The following is a 24,093-nucleotide window of genomic DNA, read 5'->3' on the forward strand; positions in this document are numbered from 1 at the left end:
GAGATTATCCTGGATAATCCAGGCAGGACAAACATCACTGTCCCCATAAACAAAAGAGAAAGGCAGGAAAATAAGTGTCCCAGTGACACAGTGCGAAGTGGACTGGACGTGCCATTGCTGGCTTCAAAGACAGAACGGGGCCTCGAGTCAAAAAAAATGAGAGTGGCCTCCAGGTGCTGAAAAAGGTAGAAAACAAAACAAAACAAAACCGAACACAGATTCTCCCCCAGAGCCTGCAGACAACGGCAGCCTGGCTGATACCTTAATTTTGGCCCATTCAGAACCATTTCAGCCTTCTGACCTTCAGGACAATATGTGTTGTTTTAAGCCACCGGGTTTGTAGTAATTTGCTACAGCAGCAATAGGAAACTAATAAACTCGGCAATAGCCAAGAAGAGTCATTTAAAGTGACTACTTCATGCCGGGTTCCATGCCAGATGTTTTCCATATTTTCACTATCTCCTTTAATCCTCACTACTTCTCTGCACACTGTATTTCATTAATCTAATTTCTTAGCAATGAGTTCGGAGAAGTGGTCATGATATCCATGGTCACGCAGCCAAAGGCAGTAAAGGCAGAGTCCAACCCAGTCTCTGCAGCTCTGAGGCCAATACCTTCCTCGTGATCACTCGATGTTTCCACTGATACGCTGGACCACAGCGTCCTACATGGCTGTTGTGAACTAGATGGGATCACAGAGTTCTTTGGGAATCTGAAGAAATGTGTAGCCACTCTTCTTCCCAAATGCACACCAGTGTATCCACTCCAATGCAGAGGTTCACGGCCACTCTGTCCCAAGACTGATCAAGGAATCCATCAACTTCCATTTAAGAATACTATCTAGAAGTTAGTTATAAACTATATTACATGGTTCTCTTATTTGGTATTTTATATTTCATCTCCCCAACCTCATTGTAAGTTCCTAAATTCAGGGTCTAGACCATCTTTTTATCCATTTCCTTTAGAGTACCCTCCAGAATACCAGAGAGAGTAGTTATTATTAGTTTTATAATTATGTTATATGACTCCAGCAAATAGACATCCACTGTTGGCTAAAATAGGACTGAATAAGACTGTAACATACATATAAAACATAGATTTGTTGAAAAGACAATGTGAGTTGAGTCCATCTATAAAAGACATAGAAACTGTAGATTTGGGGCTAGCATCGAGTAAGCCTTCTAGGCCAAAAGAGTAGTGTTCATCAAGTCACATGGCAGCTGGTGTAAGAAGAGCAGGAGACTGATCGGACCAGAGTGGGGAGTAACTTTGGGAGATGTGAAACACCCAAATTGTCTAAATAAATTGGCCTGAGATTTATTGCCAGCCTGAGAAGTTTAAATGTATTCCGAAGAACCAACATTCCTTAATGTGCTTCCTATGAAACATCAATCTTGCCTGCTGCTCTGCCAAAATACGTAGAAATAAAAAAAAAGTCTGCAGCTCAAATTAGTTCGAGAGGTACTCCATACTCCATCACCCTCCTGAAAGTTTACCCTGCACATTGGCATATAAAGGGCTCTGCAAATTCTGCAGCAAAGAAACATATTTGAGTTTATTTGAACCAGCATTTCCCTCATGTATTTAATCACAGAGCCATGTTTTGAAAATATTATTCATCTCTTTTCCTCAGCACTAGCATTTTATAAAACAAACTCTGAGAAACTCCAAGAGACAGTGAAGGCAGCCGGTGTAGGTTCTTGCAAAGGCCAGTGGCATACGGGAAGGGCTGAAGGAGAAAAGACTGTCAGTTGCAGGCAAGGGGATGAAAGTCTGGCTGCCATGGAAATGGGAAGGAACTTATTTATTAGAAAAACAATACAAAGAGACAATCAAGCAGACTTGATGACTGATTAGGAACATGGGAGAGAAATGCCAAGAGCATGAGAAATAACATTAAGGCCCCAAACCTGTGCAGCTGGGATATGGGGGTGCCAGAATTCAGTCAACAGATAGAGGCTGGAAACAGCCAGTCATTTTTCCATCCAACTCCCAACCCTGACAATTAGGAGAATTAAAGGTAGCAACTGTTACTAAAATTCAAATGCAGTACTTTGAAAGAAGAATGTGGTCTCCAAAAAAATAAGAAGCTGAGATTGACCCTATCAGCATCTTGTCAAGAAGTCATATTAAGGTCCTCAGAAATCAGAAATCAGAAACCAGAATGAGAGAGGAACTATAGAAAGGGCTGTGGAGGCAGAGCCATGAGCTCACAGGGTGAAAATGTGAAAAACAAAAGAAGAGATACGTGTTCTAAGGACAGACGTGGAAGGGCAGAGCAGAGGAGTGGAATGGTGGCTGCGGCAGAGGCAGAGTACTCACCAAGAAGGGACAGTGATTAGAAGGAAGAATGACAGAGTTCATACATTAAAACTCCGCATCAAAGGGAACTACATAGCGCAGCTAATGAGTTATTTCTCCAAACTCCAAAGGAAGGCTAGACCTTCAAGTATTGTAATCCAAGAGATGGGAGGGTAAGTGACCTCATAAATGTGGTTAAGTTTTTAAAAAGTAAGCAAATACAATGGCTCTCTAGTTGTGCAGAGAGAAAAGTAATTGGCAAACTTCATATATGTTTGGAGGCAAGCCTCTGAAACAAAAATGTAGTCAATGGAAAGCAGTAGTTCTTACAAGTGTTGGCTTTGGAGTCACATGGAGCAGGGTATCAGCTGCCCTCACCCTATTTAATTTCTCAGACCCTCAGATCTCTCATTTGTAAAATGGAGCTTCTGCTTCATGGATCATTTTGAGGGTTCAAAGGATACATGGAGAATGTTTATCACAACAGGGACTGACATGCGCTTGCATTCAATAAATCTTTGCTGGCAATAGGAGCAACTTTAGTGGCAACAGAAGTAACAACTTTTGTTGTTCTTATTTTGCTCATAGTAGATATGACTCCAGAGAGGAATAAATCTGCCTCAGTTTTCCATACAGTAATGTGTAATTTATTATACAGTATTTTCTATAAAGTGTAATACTGGTTTCAGAGTCTCCATTGTCTGGTCACTTTGCTGTATTTTAGATGTACTGTTGCTAAGTGGTTTTGGTCACCAGTTTCTTCAGTCAAAGCTAGGTATATGCCTCTTTCTTGAAATTCAAGATGGCAGACTTGACTTAATGTACCAGATGGCTCATAATGAGTTTATATATCTCTTCCTATTCAAAACATATTCTTTCAAAATTAAGCAAGAAAGTAACTTTTAACTGAATGATTTAATAATGGTGCATTTATATTAAGAATACTTTCCCAAGCAAAGATCCAGGGAGGCCAGTTAGAACAGATACTGGACTAGAAGGTTAAAAGAGAGAGAGCAGGTTCTCACCCAGTTCTTCCAGTTAATACTACCAGGAGCCTCAGTTTCCTCACCTGAGAAGCGAAAGGGCTGACCTCAGGATTAAGGTTCATCTACTTCTACAATCCCATGATGCTGAAATGGTGATGAGTCTGAGTGACAGAGCAACTCTGCCCTTCTTCCTTATTCCTGGTGGAAATTCTATAGTTATTTTAAGTTTAAAATTACATGTATTTTAATATTGTGCATAAGAAAATTTGGAGAGGCCTTCACCTTAGCGTTGAAAATACCTAAGGTAGCAAGAAGCAGGGGGATATCTAGAAAAATGAGCAGACATGGAAAACCAAGCCAGTTGCATTTATCAGTGAGCACAGAGCATACCAACTACTACAGCTCCGCACCTGAGCAGAGGTGAAGGTGTCACCAGGAAGACAAAAATCTGAGCACTCGAGCAGGCATTTCTTCCAAGGTGGGGTGGAGGGAAATGGTCTGAAATTGAAAACTCCTCCTAACATCCTTCTCCAGCCTCTAATCCCTACCATTACAAATCCCTCCAGACCGTCTCTCCCCTTCCTAACTGCAAGGGTTATTAAACTGTACCAAATGACAAGTCAGTGGTAGACCTTCGAACTGGGCCCTGGGGCCAGATTTCATTGTAGGAACTCAGGCTCCACATTTACCTTGGGCGTTCCTCTTAACCACTAGGCCTCAGTTCCTCAGCTGGAGCTCGTAGCATTACTTGACTCTACTAGGGCCATGAGGATCAAATAAATAAGATCAAATGAGCTAGCCCACGACAATGCTTAGTCACAGCAGATGCTAAATAAATAATTAGCTGTTGCCGCTGCTATTGCTGTTGCATTTCTTGCCATTATTATTATTTGATGGTAATGAGGAGGAGGAGGAGGAGGAGGAGGAGGATTGTTAACTAAATAGTCAGAACTTAAACGGTACTAACATGGTAGGAACCAAAATAGGTGGTGGATAAAAGATGACCCTGAATAACCTTAGGCTCCTCTTTCAGCTTTGTGTCAACCCACAGACAGAAAACTTAAAGTAACAGTACCCCTTAAAACAGAACAGCGTATAAAACAGAAAACAAACTGGTATCCTCACACCCCTTCCAATGCTGCTCCCGCTGGAGTGGGATCTCCTAGACACCATGTGTGACACTGTTGGCTTTTATTTGCCACCTGTGTCTGCTGGTTGGGCCTTGGAAGCAGTGACAAACCCCCACCAGATGCTCAAGCAGAAACTTCAGTGGCCACTTAGCTTAACACCTCCTTGGCAGGGTTAAAGTCAACACCACAAAGTCTTATTCTACAAGCATCTTGAGCTCTGGTTTCAAATTTCCTTGCTTTCCTGAGTTAAGGACAGACCCTTGGTGTTAAGGGACCTGGAGTTGCTTACAGTCTTGGGGGCCAGAAACCTTGTTCAAACACAGAATTACTAATTTGCAGAACCTCTGTCAGTGGAGATTTCTCATAAAATGGGCCCCGGGGTCACAGTTTTCTTAAATTGTTGTTGTGTTCCCCCTCTTACCAGCACTCTTTAGTTGGAGATACCTGTAGACATGCCGGGGGAGTTAAGTAAGATGTGCCCAAACCAGTCAGGGCAATTCCACATCACCCTTGATGAGTGCACACAGCAGGCAGGAGTCCTCTCCGGGAGCAGGTACACCACTGCTGCACAGCTGGAAACTAACCCTGGGGGCGTTTAAAAAGTCACCTGGCAACTGTGAGCCTTCTTGCACCCTGAGTTGCTGAAATCTCATTTTCCTGTTACTTGTGGGACATGTAGCTGAGGTTATTTCAATTAAATGTACATCTGTGCTCAGTATACCCCACCCACCTCTGTGTTATGTAATCATGAGCTTCTGTTTTGAGTTGGGACTCTGATGGTCAGGGCTAACGTGGCTACAGGCATAGCTCAGCGAATCTATGGGGTCTGGGTTTGTGCGTCCACATCTGGGCTGCCTTTCGCTGCCTTTGGTCTTGTACATGGTGAAGAGATTAAATTCTCTCTCATGGTCAACATCTCTCTGTCTTTCCCTCCCTCCATACTTCCCTCTCTCCCTCTACACACACACACACACACACACACACACACACACACACACACACACACACACCTCTCTTATTAGTGAAAACTTTGCCACTAAGTATTATTCCATGTCTGAAAACAGACATTCTGCCAGCACAGAATTTATTTGATTCAGGTCTCTCTGAATGGGTGGTTTGGTCGAGATTTCACCTAATGCTTGCCAACTCACAGTAAGATAACATTTTACTTAAACCAAGGGCTGCATGCACAACAGACAGAGGCCTTCTTGGCACACAACTCGCAGTCCTATGATGCCCACCGCAGGCAGAGTGAGAGTCGCTCTAGGCTAGAGCTCTTACTTTGGCAAGAAACAACATTTGCATGAAAGCTTTGTACAGTTTGTTTAGCTTACTTCAAATATTTTATTTTAAATAAATCACCCAAACCAAATTTAATTCTTTTCATTTGGACAAAGAGAAAGAGAGAACATCCATGTTATTAAAAGACAACAACACTTCTCATTCTTCCTTCGGGTCTGATTTTAACATGAGGTCTGATTTTTATTTTTGTCAATTTTGATAGAATCATAATTGCCCTTTCAGATCAACCCCATAAAGATGGCACTACCATGGGGAGTACAACAAATTTGCGCTTCAAATCTTGCTTTTCACCTACTGAATTGTAAATTACCACTATCACTGACTATTGCAAAGGGAGGTCTATAGGAATGTTCTACACATTTACTTCAAGTTTCCTCTTTGCTGTTCTTTTCAGAGGTCTGCAAGAGCCCCAGACACACTACCAAGACAGACTAACCCAGTCAACAAGGCAGTAATTTTGTGGGATTTTAGAAACAGACAATCCGATGTCACCTCTGCTGGAAATAATGTGACATTCATTTAACAATAACAGGTAATAGAAGTAAGTTGTAGAGTATTTGAAGCTGTATAATCAATCCTTTTAATCTGCATATGAAACCATATATGTATCTAAGTATTTATTCTGCCTCCTTCCAAAAAGGATTAGGGTAGCTTATAGGCATACATACTAAACAATTCAAAATACACAAGGGTCGACATATAAGGTGAAGTCAGGGATAAGCTTATTACTCAAAAATTGCCATTAGAGGTGGGCTACAAATTTATTTCTAACTTCCTAGCAACTAAAGCAAAGATGGTGAATTTTAATCAATCAAGATTAATTATGCCTTTATCATTTTTTGTAGGGCTAAGCAATGGAAATGCAAACACACTAAATTACATCCAAAGACTTCTGGTCTGCCATTTTTTACACCAGCTCTGGGCTCCTATTTCATCTACTCACTGTGTGTTAAGAGTAAGTTACTGCTACTAATACCACAGGTGTTTATTTCTGCATTCACCCATGCTGTTACCTCTGTGAGGAGTACCAATGGTTCTCAACAATTTGTCCTGGGGAGAGGGGTACAAATCACCCCAGGAGACATCTGGCAATGTCTGGAGACACTGGTGATTGCCATAATCTCTGGGAGAGAAGTGCTACTGGCCTCTAGCTGGTAGAGCTTAGAGACGTGGCTGAACATTATATAATGTGCAGGACATAACCCAGAACACAATCAAACTATCTAGTCAAACTATATAATACTGAGGCTGAAAACTCTGCAGCAACTAATGGGGTGTCTACGGATATGTGTGATTTTGTTTGAATAAGATAGAAATCAGTCACTTTTCTGTTTTAGAAAACACTAGCCTTAGTTTGTACTTCAGCTTTCATTGGTCTGCTCTAGAAACCCGTAGGTCAGAAGAGCTTTTGTCACTGACGGAGTAGGAAAAAATGAGACCAAGATTTGTTGTGGATCCTGGATATAATGCCGAAGGAATTTCAAAATAGGAGATCTTTAGGCCATAGCTAAAGGACTTCAGAATAAGTCTACCTGTATATATTAGGAAAATCTGGGCACTGCTTAAAAAAATTGGAAGTCATCCCATCTCTTAACTCAATCTGAATAAATAAACCTTGCCAATAGAATGTGTTTTACAGCACTGATGGAAGAACTGCTGGAGAGCGAGAGAGAGTAAACAGATGGAAAGAACACCAAAGGAAATTGAGAAATAGCTATCTGATGATATCACGCAGATTGGACCAAGAACCACATGCCGGGGCTCTTCCCGCACTGACCTGCTGGATGCAGGTGCACAGTCAATGGTCTCCCTGGTACCCTGACAGCTGGATGATTTTCCTCCTTGCCAACTGCCTCTCTTAGAGACAGAAGTCAGGCTCATTCCCATATTTTACAAATACAACAGTTAATATGGCTGATTAAAAAACTTGCTTTGATTTTGTCACGCCCACCTACTTTTTTCTTATAAGCCACCATTTATTCTAAATATGAAAAGACTAGCTCAGAGTGGATAGACTAATGATGAAATGTAACTTTTCTCTCAACTGTCTCAGTAATCTTCACCTTCATTCTTGTAACATTAAGTTGGATACAATCTTTAAGGTGTTTCTGCACAAGAATGGTCATGTTTTTACTAAACTGATAAGCAGTGATCCTGCCTGAAAGCACTGCGATTAGCAGATGTAACCTCTCTGCACTCATGCAAACTAAAAAGGTTAGTGAGAAAATCTTAAGAGTTCCTTTGAACTCTGTGTCTACTGACTTGGAGACAGAGGAGAACCTTATCAATTTAAACTCTACTCTGCTCATCCAGAAAGGAATGAAGCTGGGTGTGGCCTCCAATGAGTTATTTTATATAGAGCATCCTCTTCAAAGAAAAATCATTTTGTTAAATCTACAGTTTAATTTTCATTAATTCAATCAACATTTTTATCCAGTGTATAATATGTAATTATGTAATGACTCTCAGTCTCAAAAAATGTGAGACATAAAAATAATAAATATATTTATTATATCTCATATACATATCTATTGTCCAGATAAACAAAGCCAGGATAACTTTTAGCTATATGATTTTTAACATGTGGATGAAAAAACTTGTTTCTACATGAAAGCTGCTTTCAACCCATAATCAAAGCCCACTTCTTTAAGGCTAACTAGCTCATAAAATACTTTCTAGTAGATTTCATGGCTTTGTTAATCCCGCTATACAATGGAACTAATTTGATAATGACAGTACTAATACTCCTGTTTTGATGAAACACTTCAGAAAGCTATCTGCCTACAAGAGATAACAAGAAACTCACTTCAGAATTAAGGACACACACAGACTGGAAGAACAGGAACAGAAAAAGATATCCCATGCAAATGGAAATGAAAAGAAAGCTGGAATAGCCATGCTCATATCAAACAAAACAGACTTTTTTTTAAAGATTTTATTTCTTTTAGAGAGAGAGAGCACACGCAAGTGGGGGGAGATGCAGAGGAAGAGGGACAAGCAGACTCTACACTGAGTGCAGAGCCCCACATGGGGCTCCATCCTATGACCCTGACATGATGATCTGAGCCAAAATCAAAAGTTGGATGCTTAACCGACGGAGCCACCCAGATGCCCCCAAAATAGACTTTAAAACAAAGACTATGACAAAAGGCAAAGAAGGGCATTACATAATGATAAAAGTATCAATCCAGAGAAAAGAGATAACATTTTTATGTCAATGTTATGTTTATTTATATTAAGTGATTTATTAAATTAATATATATGCACTCAACATAGGAGCACCAAAATATATAAAGCAAATATTAATAGAACTAAAGGGAGAAACTGAAAGTAATACAATAATAACAGAAGACTTTAATATCCCATTTTCATCAATGGATAGGTCATTCTGACAAAAAAAAATCCATAAGGAAACATCAGCCTTAAACAACACAGTAGACCAGATGGACTTAATAGGCATGCAAAACAAACCATCCCAAACCAGCAGAAAACACATTCTTCTCCAGTGCACATGGAATATTCCCCAGGATAGATCACATGCTGGGCCACAAAAGTCCCAATAAACTAAAAAAAATTGAAATCATATCAAACATCTTTTCCAACCACAATGGTATGGAACTAGAAATTAATTACAAGGAAAAAAGGGGAAATACAAAAACATGAAGACTAAACAACATGCTACTAACCAACCAATGGGTCATCAAAGAAATCAAAGGAAAAATCCAAAAATAACTAGAGACAAATGAAAACAGAAATACAGCATACCAAAATCTATGGAATGAAGCAAAAGTGGTTCTAAGAGGGAAGTTCACAGCAATACAAACCTACCTCAAGAAAAGAAAAATCTCAAATAAACAATCTAACTTTACACCTAAAGGAACTAAATAAAAAGATAAGGACTAACAAAGCCCAAAATTAGAAGAAGGAAGGAAATAACAAAGATCACAGTGGAAATAAATGAAATAAAGACTAAAAATAAAACAAAGATGATCAATGAAATTAAGAGCTGGCTCTTTGAAAAGACAAACAAAATTGACAAACCTTTAGCTAAACTAGCCAAGAAAAAAAGAATGGGGAATCAAAGAAATAAACATAAATGAAAGTGGAGAAGTAACAGTCTCAGAGAAATACAAAGGGTGATAAGACACTACTATGATCAATTATGTGCCAATGAGCTCTTAGACATCCTGAAAGAAATAGACAAATCCTACAAACATACAATCTTCTAACACTGAATCAGGAAGAAATAGAAAATCTGAATAGAGAGATTATTAATAAGGAAATTGAAATAATAATTGAAAACCTCCTAACAAACAAAAATTCCAGACCAGATAGCTTCACTAATGAATTCTACCAAATATTCAAAAATTTAATACCTAGTCCCAAACTTTTCCAAAAAAATTGAAGAGGAGGAAAAGTTTTCAAACACATAGCTAGCATTACCCTGACACCAAAACCAGGTAAGGACACCACAAAAAGAAAATTACAGGCCAATATCCTTGATAAACATAGATGAGAAAATCCTCAAATCAAATGCAATAATACATTAAAAGGATCACACACCACAATTAAGTAGGATTTATTTCAGGGATTCAAGGATGGTTCAATGACCACAAATCAATGGGATACATCACATTAACAAAATTAAAAATACAAATAATATAATCTCAGTAGATGCAGAAAAAGAATTTGACAAAATTCAACATTCATTTATGATAAAAATGTTCAACAGTGTATACAGAGTGAACATACCTCAACATTAAGACATATATAACAATCCCACATGTAATATAATACTCAGCCATGAAAATCTAGAAATTTTTCTTCTAAGATCAGGAACCAGATAAGAATGCTCCCTCTTACCATATAGTATTAGAAATACTACCCAAAGCAATTAGGCCAGAAAAAGAAATAAAAGTCATCCATATCAGAGAGGAAGAAGAAAAACTCACTACTTGCAGATGACATAATATTATATACATAAAACCTAAAGAATACACCAGAAAACAATTAGAACTAATAAATGAATGTAAAGTTGCAGAGTATAAAATCAATATACAGAAACCTGTGGCGTTTCTATACACTAATAACAAAACATCAGAAATAAATTTTTTTAAATCTTTCACTTATTATTGCATCACAAAGAATAAAATATCCAGAAATAAGTGTAACCAAGGAAGTGAAAGACCTGTACACTGAACTATAAGTCACTGATGAAGGAAACTGAAGAAGACACAAATAAATGGAAAGATATTTCATGCTTATACATGAGAAGAATTAATGTTGTTTAAATGTCCATACTACCCAAAGCAATCTACAGATTTAATACCATCCCTATCAAAATACAAATAGCATTTTTCACGAAACTAGAACAAATAATACAAAAAGTGTATGGAACCACAAAAGACCCCAAATACCCAAAGCAATCTTGAGAAAGAAAAGCAAAACTGAAGGTATCACACTTCCTGATTTCAAGCCATACTATAAAGCTCTAGTAATCACATTTTTTGTGCAAAAACAGAATATAGATCAAAGGAACTGAACTGAGAGCCCAGAAATAAACCCACACATATATGAGCAATTCATGTATGCAAAAGGAGCCAAGAACATACAATGGAGTCAGGACAGTCTCTTCAATAAATGATTGCAAGAAAACTGAACAGCCACATGCAAAAGAATGCAAATAGACCACTATCCCACTGTCTTTCACTATACACAAAAATTAACTCAAATGGATTTAAAAACTTGACTGTAAGACCTAAAACCACAAAATTCCTAGAAGAAAACATAGGCAATGTGCTCCTTGACATCAGTCTTAGTGACACTTTGTAAATCTGACTCCAAAGGCAAGAAAAACAGAAGCAAAAATAAACAAGTGGGACTACATTAAGCTAAAAAGCTTCTGCATAACAAAGAAAACCATCTTCAAAATGAAAAGACAACCTACTGAATGAGAGAAGATATTTGTATACCATACATCTGATAAAGGGTTAATGCCCAAAATATGTAAGGAACTCATACAACTCAACAACAAAAACAAAAAAAAACCAAATAACCTTATTTAAAAAATAGGCAAAGTCTCTGAATAGACATTTCTCCAAAGATGACATCCAGATGACCAACAGGCACATGAAAAGATGCTCAACATCACTAATTATTATGGAAATGAAAATCAAAACCACAGTAAGGCATCATTCACACCTGTTAGAATGGCTATTAACAAAAAGACAAGAAATAATGAGTGTTAGAAAGGATATGGAGAAAAGGGAACCCTAGTACTGTTGGTGGGAGTGTAAATTGGTGCAACCAGCATGGAAAACAGTGTACAGATTCCTCTACCCTGTGATTCAGCTATTCTATTTCTGGATATTTATCTGATGAATACAAAAACTCTAATTAGAAAAAAGACACATGTACTTCTATATTCATTGCAATATTACTTGCCATAGCCAAGATATGGAAACAACCTAAGTGACTGACATGTGACCAGATAAAGATGTGCTGTATTTATGCAATGGAATACTACTTAGCCATAAAAAAGAATGAATTTTTGCATTTGTGACAACATGGATGGACCTTGGGGGTATTATGCTAAGTGAAGTAAGTCAGATGAAGAAAAATAAATACCACATGATTTCACTCCTATGTGTCATCTAAAATAAACAACAAATAAACAAATAAAATAAAAACAAACTCAGAGATACAGAGAACAGATTAACAGTTGCCAGAGGGGATGCAGATGGGGGAGGGTGTGTGTGAAATGGATGAAGAAAGTCAACTCTATGGTGACGGATGGTAATTAGACTTGTGGCGATTACTTTGTAGTGTATACAGATGTCGAATTATAAGACTGTACACATGAAGCTAAATAAATAAATAGAAGAAATATTAGTGGTCTCAAACCGTATGAATTTGAAACGGACAAAAATGGCAATTTGCTAGTCCTATGTCAACATGTGGGGCTAACATTGAACTTGTTGCTATACTCCATCTGAGTGAGAAGTAGTGCAGTCTCAGCCAGCTTTCAGACTAAGCCTTGTTAGAGAGATCCTTCAAAAACTCAGTTTAAAAATAACAGGATGGCCAAATGACTGTCAGTCTAAAGACCTGGTTTCATTTTGCCAACAGGAACACTGGATATGCACAGGTGAAATGGTAAAGAGGGTGAGGGGGGGAGGAGAAAGTGTAGCTGTTGGGTTTAATAATGACAGAAGGAAAATCCTTCCCAGATTACGTATAGTGTTTGTCTTACTGGATATCCCCTTAACTGCTATGACTACAGATGCTATTAGTTAAAACTCATAGTAAGCTATCTGGTCCTTCTTAAAACCTCATCAGACCTCTAAATTTCTATTAGCAACAAATTCCAATGGAAACATCTCAATTTTGTGCTTCTGTGAGAGGGTTACAATTGACTTAAAGTTTCTGGAGGAAAGTGGGGTGATCCCATGCCATACTGAGAGACATAAAATGTGCAAAACCTTACACCACCATTTTTCCTGTTGAATTATAAAGTGTGAAACAAATATTAATAGCGATTTCCAAAGGAATAAACTTACTTTCAGTGCAAATAGGACAGCATCCTTTTCTGTTGAGAATTTTACCCTAATCAAAAGGGGGAAGAAAAAGACAAATTTAATGTTAAGAAAGAGGGTCTGTTGAGGACAAAACTGTTTTTAAATCTATTACCAGTTAAACCAATGAAATCAGTCCAAGCTGTATTTGAACTTAATGCCCAGACAGTGATGAGGATGGCAAAAATGAACTTTGAAGTATCAGGTTCTAATGCCAGGCAAAGTCATTGAGAAAGCTTTCCTATTCTTGTCCTCTGAGAAATGTAATATCCAAGGGACTCATTGGTGTGATTTTTCTTACATGGGGGGAGGATGGAGACAGTTTGGATTCAACCTTTTCACTAATATCCAAACTAGCCCCCTAGAGAGTGAGCGTACACACATAAAAATGGGAATCATCTGTCATCCTCTCGATCCACGTAAGGCTTCATTCTGTCTTTGCTCGTCAGAGGGGCCCAAACAATAAATCATACCCCAAGCGCAGGCCTATGGAGATGGACGATATCTGTGCTACAGAACAAATGCAGTCAGATTTCTTCTTTCAGAAAAGTGGTATGCTATCCGTGTTAAGTCACTGTTCTGCAGTCAAAGCCAATGAAGCTGAGGGTTTTGAAATGCGGAGTAATTTTCCATTACCTTTCTGGAAATACAGTGTAATCTCCTATATTCCATTTCTTCCAATTTTTTTTAATGCATGGCATTAAAAGGAGGAAACACATTCTCAGGGTCAATATCAGAGAATGGCATTGTCTTGTCACTGAGACTCACGGAGAAAAAGAAATGTGGTCAATTGCCACTAGCGGTCAATTGCATTGAAGAATAGATTTAGATTCTAAAAAAAAATATCCTACAGACTTTAAAAATGTTTGTTGACACTTGAAGAACTAGAACCACATCTCATTTATTTTTGCATTAGCCAGGCCTAAACTGGTACATTAAAGGCTGTGACAACTTTGAATGAGATTTAAAACTCGGCCCCACTCAGCCCTCCCTGGTTTGGGGCATTATGACATATTTTCATTGCCTACAGCTCAATTATCTACTTCTTTTTTTTTTTCCAAGATTTTACTTATTTATTCATGAGAGACAGAGAGGCAGAGGGAGAAGCAGTCTCCCACCCGAGCAGGGAGCCCAGGCAGGACCAGATCTCAGGACTCTTGAATCATAACCTGAGCTGAAGGCAGACATTAATCGCCTGAGCCACCCAGGCGTGCTCTATTTTCTATTTCTATTTGGCACAAGACGCCCCCTGTGGTTTCTTGTGACTGAAAGCAGTTGAAGAAAAGACCAACTGAGTTTGGCTCCAGGCCGATGGAGGGGCAGCTGCAGGGGAGGGCAGTAAAGTGTTCTATCAGAAGGAGGCAGAGCTACCAGAACCAAGGCCCCAACAAAGGGTGACTATATGATCCCCTACATCTGCACCTTGGCAGAAACTGCCATCTCCTTTCTCCCGGAACCAAGTGGAACTGGTAATCTCACAGAATCACATAAGGAATAAATCAGGCACAAGCTAAGAAGTCTAGGCTCCCAAGGTCCACATAACTAGCTGTGGAGCTCTGGACACATTGTGACCTCACTGGTAAGAAGGGTTTAGTAATAGCACCAACTCCGAGGGGTGGTCTCAACATTCAACAGGTTAAGTCCTGCGACTATAGGCAAGTCTCCATGCATATCAGTAATGATGAGACAGCAGTGTTATCACAATCTGTCCCCACTGGAATCCCTCACAGCCCTTCTCATCAAAGGTGCTCCTTGCCTCAGGGCTGGGGGTGAGGGTGGAGGAGGGGGTAAGGGAGGGAGGGGTCTACCAGGGAGGATGGACAGGAAATCCCACCATAAAACCCTTCTTCAACAAGGCACACATACTTCTGGAAAAAGAGATGAATAGTAGCCAGGAAGGATAGAGCTGAGAATAGAGTCTGCTTCTTAAAAAAAAAAACAACAAAAAAACAAAAAACAAAACAAAAAAAACACTTTTTTTTAATTTCCCCAGGCAATGCAAGGGAGGGGAAATAAGCATTTAATAGTATTTCCATGGTAGAACTAAGTTATCTTCCAAAGTCCTAATGCTGGCCCCTGAGGAAGGAAAGTGTGAACCAGAGGAACAGCTGGAAGGATGCCTAGAAACAGAAAGGTGGCCCCTGGGGCAGGACAAGATTTGACAAGACTAGGAGGGGGTGAGGTGGGGGAGAGGTCTGCATTTGAAGAGACAGATGAAGTCGTCGCAGAGGAGAGGCTAAGGAGATGCCGCCATCAAGCACGTTGACCTCCCCCCAGCAATAGGACAATGAAACCCATCAAGGCTGGCACATGCGGCAAGACTCAAGCTGGAAAGGCCGCCGCGGCCTGCTGAGGCTAGTTACTTGAGCCACCAGGCTGGCACACCATCCTGTTTTTGTCTTGTAGAATAAGGAAGCCCATTCTTACCAACATGTGCCGCCGGAGTTCATTAGCAGCAAGAGTTCCCCAAGGACTGGCATAAATGATATGATCCCATTCTGCCCAATGAATATTTATAAGCAGACCATGTTCAAGTCTACTTATTGTGTCTTTTTTTTTTTTTCCCTTCCATGGGAGGTTTTCAGTTTTCTGTCTGAGGCTTTTTAAAGCAAGACTAATTAGGGTTTTTTTTTTCCCTCCCCCCAATTCAGTTGTGCAATAGCAACAGCTGTTGTTTTTTGTGTCTCATTTGGCGCTCAAGTAAAAACAGCAACTTTTTGTTTATAATAATAACAGATGTGAATAAAATTAAAAGCTGTCTATAACAGAGAAGGAAGGACTATGTCCTGAATATATGGATATATTTTTTTCATTCACTGGAAGGTACTGAATAGGTTTGACATTTTCCCAAAATGCATAAAACCTTGGGAGGTTTCAAGTTGCCGAGGTGAATTCAATGAAGCTCGTGCTTTAGAAGATAATGGTGGCTTTATTCAGAGTACTGGAACTGTGGGTTTCTGAAAAGAGATATTTCCATAGGGGCGCTATTTCCATTTGGGGCTATGACCTAGGCCAGGGTTAGGGGAGGAAAATGCAGTAGAGGGGTGGGGGGTGTTGCTAGGCCACCGGAGAAACCCCTCGAGGAGTTTATGATTAAACAACTACATATTGCTTTGAATTGCTGAGGGAAGAAATCCCTAATTTGAGAAGAGAAAAAGAGAAGAGAAAAATGGGAAGGCTGATTATGGTGTTCAAAGGAAAACCCAATAGAAGGAAAAAGAGAGCAGATCTAACAGGAGTTGGAGACATTAAAACAAAGTGGGAAAAGTCAATGAGGAATAGGAGATTTGGGACAAGTGCAAGGTTTAGAGCTATTTTCACATGAGACTAGAATCCAGGTGGGAAGTGCAGAAAAAGTAGGAGTGAGCCTTGCAAAGGGTGTTGTGGCTATTCAGGAACCTGGAAGTATCAGCAGAACTGGATTTTGTGTTCAGAAGATGGCATGGGAGCATGCCACATGTAGGATGTTTCCCAAGACCTTAGGTAAAGAAAAAAAATCAACCTGCATTCCAGACATACCTGTGGGCAGCTGCTGATGGGAACACACTGCTTCTTTCGACACTCTGTCTTGCCTTTTACACAAGCACAGATGGTGCAATTAACAGAGGACCACATCTCTCCATCCTACAGGAGAGAGCACAGGATTCTGCTATCAGCTGGAGGCTGATGGGAGTTAATCCAACAGGCTTGGATTTCTCTGCCAAGGAGAGCATTTCTTACCCTGAGTGAGGGATCCATCAACAGGCTAAATTACCTTGAGGTGTCTATCTCCACCTATGTGATTGGAGGGTGTGTGTGTGTGTGTGTGTGTGTGTGTGCACGCATGCGAGTGTGTGCCCCCTCTCCAGGATATAAGAAGAATTCTTGTGTATCTAACCAAGTCATAGTTGCACCTTGCTGTTCCTGCCTTGTTTACTTAGTTTTACCTTGGAAGACAAACATGAGTTTTCATACATGATCAAGCAGCAAAGGTCTGATTTTCCTGTTTGATAGAACTGATGTGTTTAAGCTCTCCCAGACACTAGAAGTCGAGATGTACAAAAGTAGTTAGTTTATTCCCAGATGGGTATGGTTCTGGACCACACAGGACACGAACATGCCAAGAACAGAGGCTAATTCAAAGGACTCTCATTGCCCAGGCAGACACCTGAGCAGCAAGCCATCCAAACATGTGGAGCCCAGACAGAATGCTTCAAGATAACGTGTCCCTGCCTGTCTGATACCCTCCCCCAAAAAGCTGGTTAGCACCTTGGATCACATTTTCTAGCCCAGAGAGGACTTTCTGAGGAATATTTTTGGCTCACTGAATTTGTAATATGCAATTGCCAAATACCCAGCCCCAAGAAGCCCCGTTCTTCTGGAGAACATGCAGGGATGTGCGGCCTCACTCGTGGAAAAGAAGATTACACGCAGGAGAGATGAGTCTGAAAATAAAACCCTTCCTGGGTTTGTAAATCTAAGTAGCAAATTTCCTTAAAAACAGAAACTAGCTCAGATTTTGATTATGACTGCTCCTTCTCCCCTTCCTTCTCATTTTTTTTAATTTTCATTTTATTTATTTTTTTCAGTGTAACAGTATTCATTCCTTTTGCACAACACCCAGTGCTCCATGCAAAACGTGCCCTCCCCATTACCCACCACCTGTTCCCCCAACCTCCCACCCCTGACCCTTCAAAACCCTCAGGTTGTTTTTCAGAGTCCATAGTCTCTTATGGTTCGCCTCCCCTCCCCAATGTCCATAGCCCGCTCCCCCTCTCCCAATCCCACCTCCCCCCAGCAACCCCCAGTTTGTTTTGTGAGATTAAGAGTCATTTATGGTTTGTCTCCCTCCCAATCCCATCTTGTTTCATTTACTCTTCTCCTATCCCCCTACCCCCCCATGTTGCTTCTCCATGTCCTCATATCAGGGAGATCATATGATAGTTGTCTTTCTCCGATTGACTTATTTCACTAAGCATGATACGCTCTAGTTCCATCCACGTCGTCGCAAATGGCATGATTTCATTTCTTTTGATGGCTGCATAGTATTCCATTGTGTATATATACCACATCTTCTTTATCCATTCATCTGTTGATGGACATCTACGTTCTTTCCATAGTCTGGCTATTGTAGACATTGCTGCTATAAACATTCGGGTACACGTGCCCCTTCGGATCACTATGTTTGTATCTTTAGGGTAAATACCCAGTAGTGCAATTGCTGGGTCATAGGGTAGTTCTATTTTCAACATTTTGAGGAACCTCCATGCTGTTTTCCAGAGTGGTTGCACCAGCTTGCATTCCCACCAACAGTGGAGGAGGGTTCCCCTTTCTCCACATCCTCGCCAGCATCTGTCATTTCCTGACTTGTTAATTTTAGCCATTCTGACTGGTGTGAGGTGATATCTCATTGTGGTTTTGATTTGTATTTCCCTGATGCCGAGTGACGTGGAGCACTTTTTCATGTGTCTGTTGGCCATCTGGATGTCTTCTTTGCAGAAATGTCTGTTCATGTCCTCTGCCCATTTCTTGATTGGATTGTTTGTTCTTTGGGTGTTGAGTTTGCTAAGTTCCTTATAGATTTTGGATACTAGCCCTTTATCTGATATGTCGTTTGCAAATATCTTCTCCCATTCTGTCAGTTGTCTTTTGGTTTTGTTAACTGTTTCCTTTGCTGTGCAAAAGCTTTTGATCTTGATGAAATCCCAATAGTTCATTTTTACCCTTGCTTCCCTTGCCTTTGCCGTTGTTCCTAGGAAGATGTTGCTACGGCTGAGGTCGAAGAGGTTGCTGCCTGCATTCTCCTCAAGGATTTTGATGGATTCCTTTCTCACATTGAGGTCCTTCATCCATTTGGAGTCTATTTTCGTGTGTGGTGTAAGGAAGTGGTCCAATTTCATTTTTCTGCATGTGGCTGTCCAATTTTCCCAGCACCATTTATTGAAGAGGCTGTCTTTTTTCCATTGGACATTCTTTCCTGCTTTGTCGAAGATTAGTTGACCATAGAGTTGAGGGTCGATTTCTGGGCTCTCTATTCTGTTCCACTGATCTATGTGTCTGTTTTTGTGCCAGTACCATGCTGTCTTGATGATGACAGCTTTGTAATAGAGCTTGAAGTCCAGAATTGTGATGCCACCAACTTTGGCTTTGTTCTTCAATATTCCTTTGGCTATTCGAGGTCTTTTCTGGTTCCATATAAATTTTAGGATTATTTGTTCCATTTCTTTGAAAAAAATGGATGGTATTTTGATAGGGATTGCATTAAATGTGTAGATTGCTTTAGGTAGCATGGACATTTTCACAATATTTATTCTTCCAATCCAGGAGCATGGAACATTTTTCCATTTCTTTGTGTCTTCCTCAATTTCTTTCATGAGTACTTTATAATTTTCTGTGTATAGATTCTTAGTCTCTTTGGTTAGGTTTATTCCTAGGTATCTTATAGTTTTGGGTACAATCGTAAATGGGATTGACTCCTTAATTTCTCTTTCTTCAGTCTTGTTGTTGGTGTACAGAAATGCAACTGATTTCTGTGCATTGATTTTATATCCTGACACTTTACTGAATTCCTGTACAAGTTCTAGCAGTTTTGGAGTGGAGTCTTTTGGGTTTTCCACATATAGTATCATATCATCTGCGAAGAGTGATAGTTTGACTTCTTCTTTACCAATTTGGATGCCTTTAATTTCTTTTTGTTGTCTGATTGCTGAGGCTAGGACTTCTAGTACTATGTTGAATAGCAGTGGTGATAATGGACATCCCTGCCGTGTTCCTGACCTTAACAGAAAAGCTTTCAGTTTTTCTCCATTGAGAATGATATTTGCGGTGGGTTTTTCATAGATGGCTTTGATAATATTGAGGTATGTGCCCTCTATCCCCACACTTTGAAGAGTTTTGATCAGGAAGGGATGCTGTACTTTGTCAAATGCTTTTTCAGCATCTATTGAGAGTATCATATGGTTCTTGTTCTTTCTTTTATTAATGTGTTCTATCACATTGATTGATTTGCGGATGTTGAACCAACCCTGCAGCCCTGGAATAAATCCCACTTGATCGTGGTGAATAATCCTTTTAATGTACTGTTGAATTCTATTGGCTAGTATTTTGGCGAGAATTTTTGCATCTGTGTTCATCAAGGATATTGGTCTGTAGTTCTCTTTTTTGGTGGGATCCTTGTCTGGTTTTGGGATCAAGGTGATGCTGGCCTCATAAAATGAGTTTGGAAGTTTTCCTTCCATTTCTATTTTTTGGAACAGTTTCAAGAGAATAGGAATGAGTTCTTCTTTAAATGTTTGGTAGAATTCCCCTGGGAAGCCGTCTGGCCCTGGGCTTTTGTTTGTTTGGAGATTTTTGATGACTGTTTCAATCTCCTTACTCGTTATGGGCCTGTTCAGGTTTTCTATTTCTTCCTGGTTCAGTTGTGGTAGTTTATATGTCTCTAGGAATGCATCCATTTCTTCCAGATTGTCCAATTTGTTGACGTAGAGTTGCTCATAGTATGTTCTTATAATTGTCTGTATTTCTTTGGTGTTAGTTGTGATCTCTCCTCTTTCATTCATGATTTTATTGATTTGGGTCCTTTCTCTTTTCTTTTTGATGAGTCTGGCCAGGGGTTTATCAATCTTATTGATTCTTTCAAAGAACCAGCTCCTAGTTTCATTGATTTTTTCTATTGTTTTTTTGGTTTCTATTTCATTGATTTCTGCTCTGATCTTTATGATTTCTCTTCTCCTGCTGGGTTTAGGGTTTCTTTCTTGTTCTTTCTCCAGCTCCATTACGTGTAGGGTTAGGTTGTGTACTTGAGACCTTTCTTGTTTCTTGAGAAAGGCTTGTACTGCTATATATTTTCCTCTCAGGACTGCCTTTGCTGTGTCCCACAGATTTTGAACCGTTGTGTTTTCATTATCATCTGTTTCCATGAATTTTTTCAATTCTTCTTTAATTTCCTGGTTGACCCATTCATTCTTTAGAAGGATGCTGTTTAGTCTCCATGTATTTGGGTTCTTTCCAGCTTTCCTCTTGTGATTGAGTTCTAGCTTCAGAGCATTGTGGTCTGAAAATATGCAGGGAATAATCCTAATCTTTTGATACCAGTTGAGACCTGATTTGTGACCCAGGATGTGATCTATTCTAGAGAAGGTTCCATGTGCACTAGAGAAGAATGTGTATTCTGTTGCTTTGGGATGAAATGTTCTGAATATATCTGTGATGTCCATCTGGTCCAGTGTGTCATTTAAGGCCTTTATTTCCTTGTTGATCTTTTGCTTGGATGATCTGTCCATTTCAGTGAGGGGAGTGTTAAAGTCCCCTACTATTATTGTATTATTATTGATGTGTTTCTTTGATTTTGTTATTAATTGGTTGATATAGTTGGCTGCTCCCACGTTAGGGGCATAGATATTTAAAATTGTTAGATCTTCTTGTTGGACAGACCCTTTGAGTAGGATATAGTGTCCTTCCTCATCTCTTATTATAGTCTTTGGCTTAAAATCTAATTGATCTGATATAAGGATTACCACCCCAGCTTTCTTCTGATGCCCATTAGCATGGTAAATTGTTTTCCACTCCCTCACTTTAAATCTGGAGGTGTCTTCGCGTCTAAAATGAGTTTCTTGTAGGCAACATACTGATGGGTTTTGTTTTTTTATCCATTCTGATACCCTGTGTCTTTTGATTGGGGCATTTAGCCCATTAACATTCAGGGTAACTATTGAGAGATATGAATTTAGTGCCATTATTAGCCTGTAAGGTGACTGTTACTGTATATTGTCTCTGTACCTTTCTGATCTACTACTTTTAGGCTCTCTCTTTGCTTAGAGGACCCCTTTCAATATTTCCTGTAGAGCTGGTTTGGTGTTTGCAAATTCTTTCAGTTTTTGTTTGTCCTGGAAGCTTTTGATCTCTCCTTCTATTTTCAATGATAGCCTAGCTGGATAGAGTATTCTTGGCTGCATGTTTTTCTCGTTGAGTGCTCTGAATATATCATGCCAGCTCTTTCTGGCCTGCCAGGTCTCTGTGGATAAGTCTGCCGCCAATCTAATATTTTTACCATTGTATGTTACAGACTTCTTTTCTCGGGCTGCTTTCAGGATTTTCTCTTTGTCACTAAGACTTGTAAATTTTACTATTAGGTGATGGGGTGTGGACCTATTCTTGTTGACTTTGAGGGGGGTTCTCTGCATCTCCTGGATTTTGATGCTTGTTCCCTTTGCCATATTAGGGAAATTCTCTCCAATGATTCTCTCCAATAGACCTTCTGCTCCCCTCTCTGTTTCTTCTTCTTCTGGAATCCCAATTATTCTAATGTTGTTTCGTCTTATGGTGTCACTTATCTCTCGAATTCTCCCCTCATGGTCCAGTAGCTGTTTGTCCCTCTTTTGCTCGGCTTCCTTATTCTCTGTCATTTGGTCTTCTATATCACTAATTCTTTCTTCTGCCTCATTTATCCTAGCAGTGAGAGCCTCCATTTTTGATTGCACCTCATTAATAGCTTTTTTGATTTCAACTTGGTTAGATTTTAGTTCTTTAATTTCTCCAGAAAGGGCTTTAATATCTCCAGAGAGGGTTTCTCTAATATCTTCCATGCCTTTTTCGAGCCCGGCTAGAATGTTCAGAATCGTCATTCTGAACTCTTGATCTGACATATTACCCATGTCTGTGTTGATTAGGTCCCTAGCCTTCGGTACTGTCTCTTGTTCTTTTGTTTGTGGTGATTTTTTCCGCCTTGTCATTTTGTCCAGATAAGAGAATATGAAGGAGCAAATAAACTACTAAAAGGGTGGCAAAGACCCCGGAAAAATGCGCTGTAACCAAATCAGAAGAGACCCCAAATTGTGGGGGGGAGAAAGGGGATAAAAACAGCTTCTGAAAAAAAAAAGAAAAAAAAAAAGAAAGAAAAAAATTTAAAAAATAAAACAAATAAAAAATATAAAAAAGAAAGAAAAAATATATAAATTTAGATGAACTAGTCAAAAAATGTTAAAAAAGAAAAGGGTAAAAGTTTAAAAAAAATTTAGCAGAAGAAGAAAAAAGAAAAAAGAAAAAAAAATTGAAAAAAGAAAAAAAAATTGAAGTAGCCGCAAGACTAAAGAATCATGGGGAGAAAGCCATGAGTTCCGTGCTTTGCTTTCTCCTCCTCTGGAATTGCTCTGCTGTCTTAGGAATTGAATCTGCTTTCTCCTTGATAGATGAACTTCGTCCTGGCTGGATATTTTGTTGATCTTCTGGGGGAGGGGCCTGTTGTAGTGACTCTCAAGTGTCTTTGCCCGAGGCGGGATTGCACCGCCCTTACCGGCGGCCGGACTAAGTAATCGGCTCAGGTTTGCTTTTGGGAGCTTGTTCCCTGAACGCTTTCCGTAGAGTTCCGGAGGACGGGAATGAAAATGGCGGCCTCCCAGTCTCCAGCCCGGAGGAGCCGAGAGCCTGGGGCCCCACTCCTCAGTGCGCCCCCAGAGGACAGCACCCAATCACTCCCGTATCCCCAGCCTCTAGCCGCGCTCCGAGCTCACCCAGCCCGCGACCAGTTCAAGGTAACCCCGAGCTGAGAGTTTAATCCTCGGCTCTGTCTCTCCAGCCGGCTTCTCCGTTCTAAAACCTGCGAGCTCTCCGACACTCCGACACCCCCGATCCTTCTGTGACCCTGCGGGGCCTGGGGCCACGCTGGCCCCGTGTGGGCTTCACCCCGGTTTAGCCCCTGGAGCAATGTCCCTCAGTGGAACAGACTTTTAAAAGTCCTGATTTTGTGCTCCGTTCCTCCGCCGCTTGCCGGGAGCCGGCCCCTCCCCCCCCGGTCTATCTTCCCGTTGTTTTAGATTCACTTCT

The 24,093-nt window shown here is 40.0% G+C and overlaps 1 protein-coding gene across 4 annotated transcripts in view; it reads right to left on the reverse strand.

Moving 5' to 3' along the window:
* The window catches only part of BMPER (BMP binding endothelial regulator), a 253,349-nt gene that overhangs the window by 87,142 nt on the left and 142,114 nt on the right, over positions 1 to 24,093 (reverse strand). For all 4 annotated transcript variants that reach the window (XM_046021646.1, XM_046021645.1, XM_046021648.1 and 1 more), the window contains exons 10-11: positions 16,813 to 16,917; positions 13,279 to 13,324 (exon numbers count right to left, since the gene is read on the reverse strand). In XM_046021646.1, the coding sequence (XP_045877602.1) occupies positions 13,279 to 13,324; positions 16,813 to 16,917 (151 nt within the window). The remainder of the gene's footprint in view (positions 1 to 13,278; positions 13,325 to 16,812; positions 16,918 to 24,093) is intronic.

This window comes from Meles meles, chromosome 10 (assembly GCF_922984935.1).
Source record: "Meles meles chromosome 10, mMelMel3.1 paternal haplotype, whole genome shotgun sequence".
In the NCBI taxonomy this organism is placed as follows: Eukaryota; Metazoa; Chordata; class Mammalia; order Carnivora; family Mustelidae; genus Meles; species Meles meles.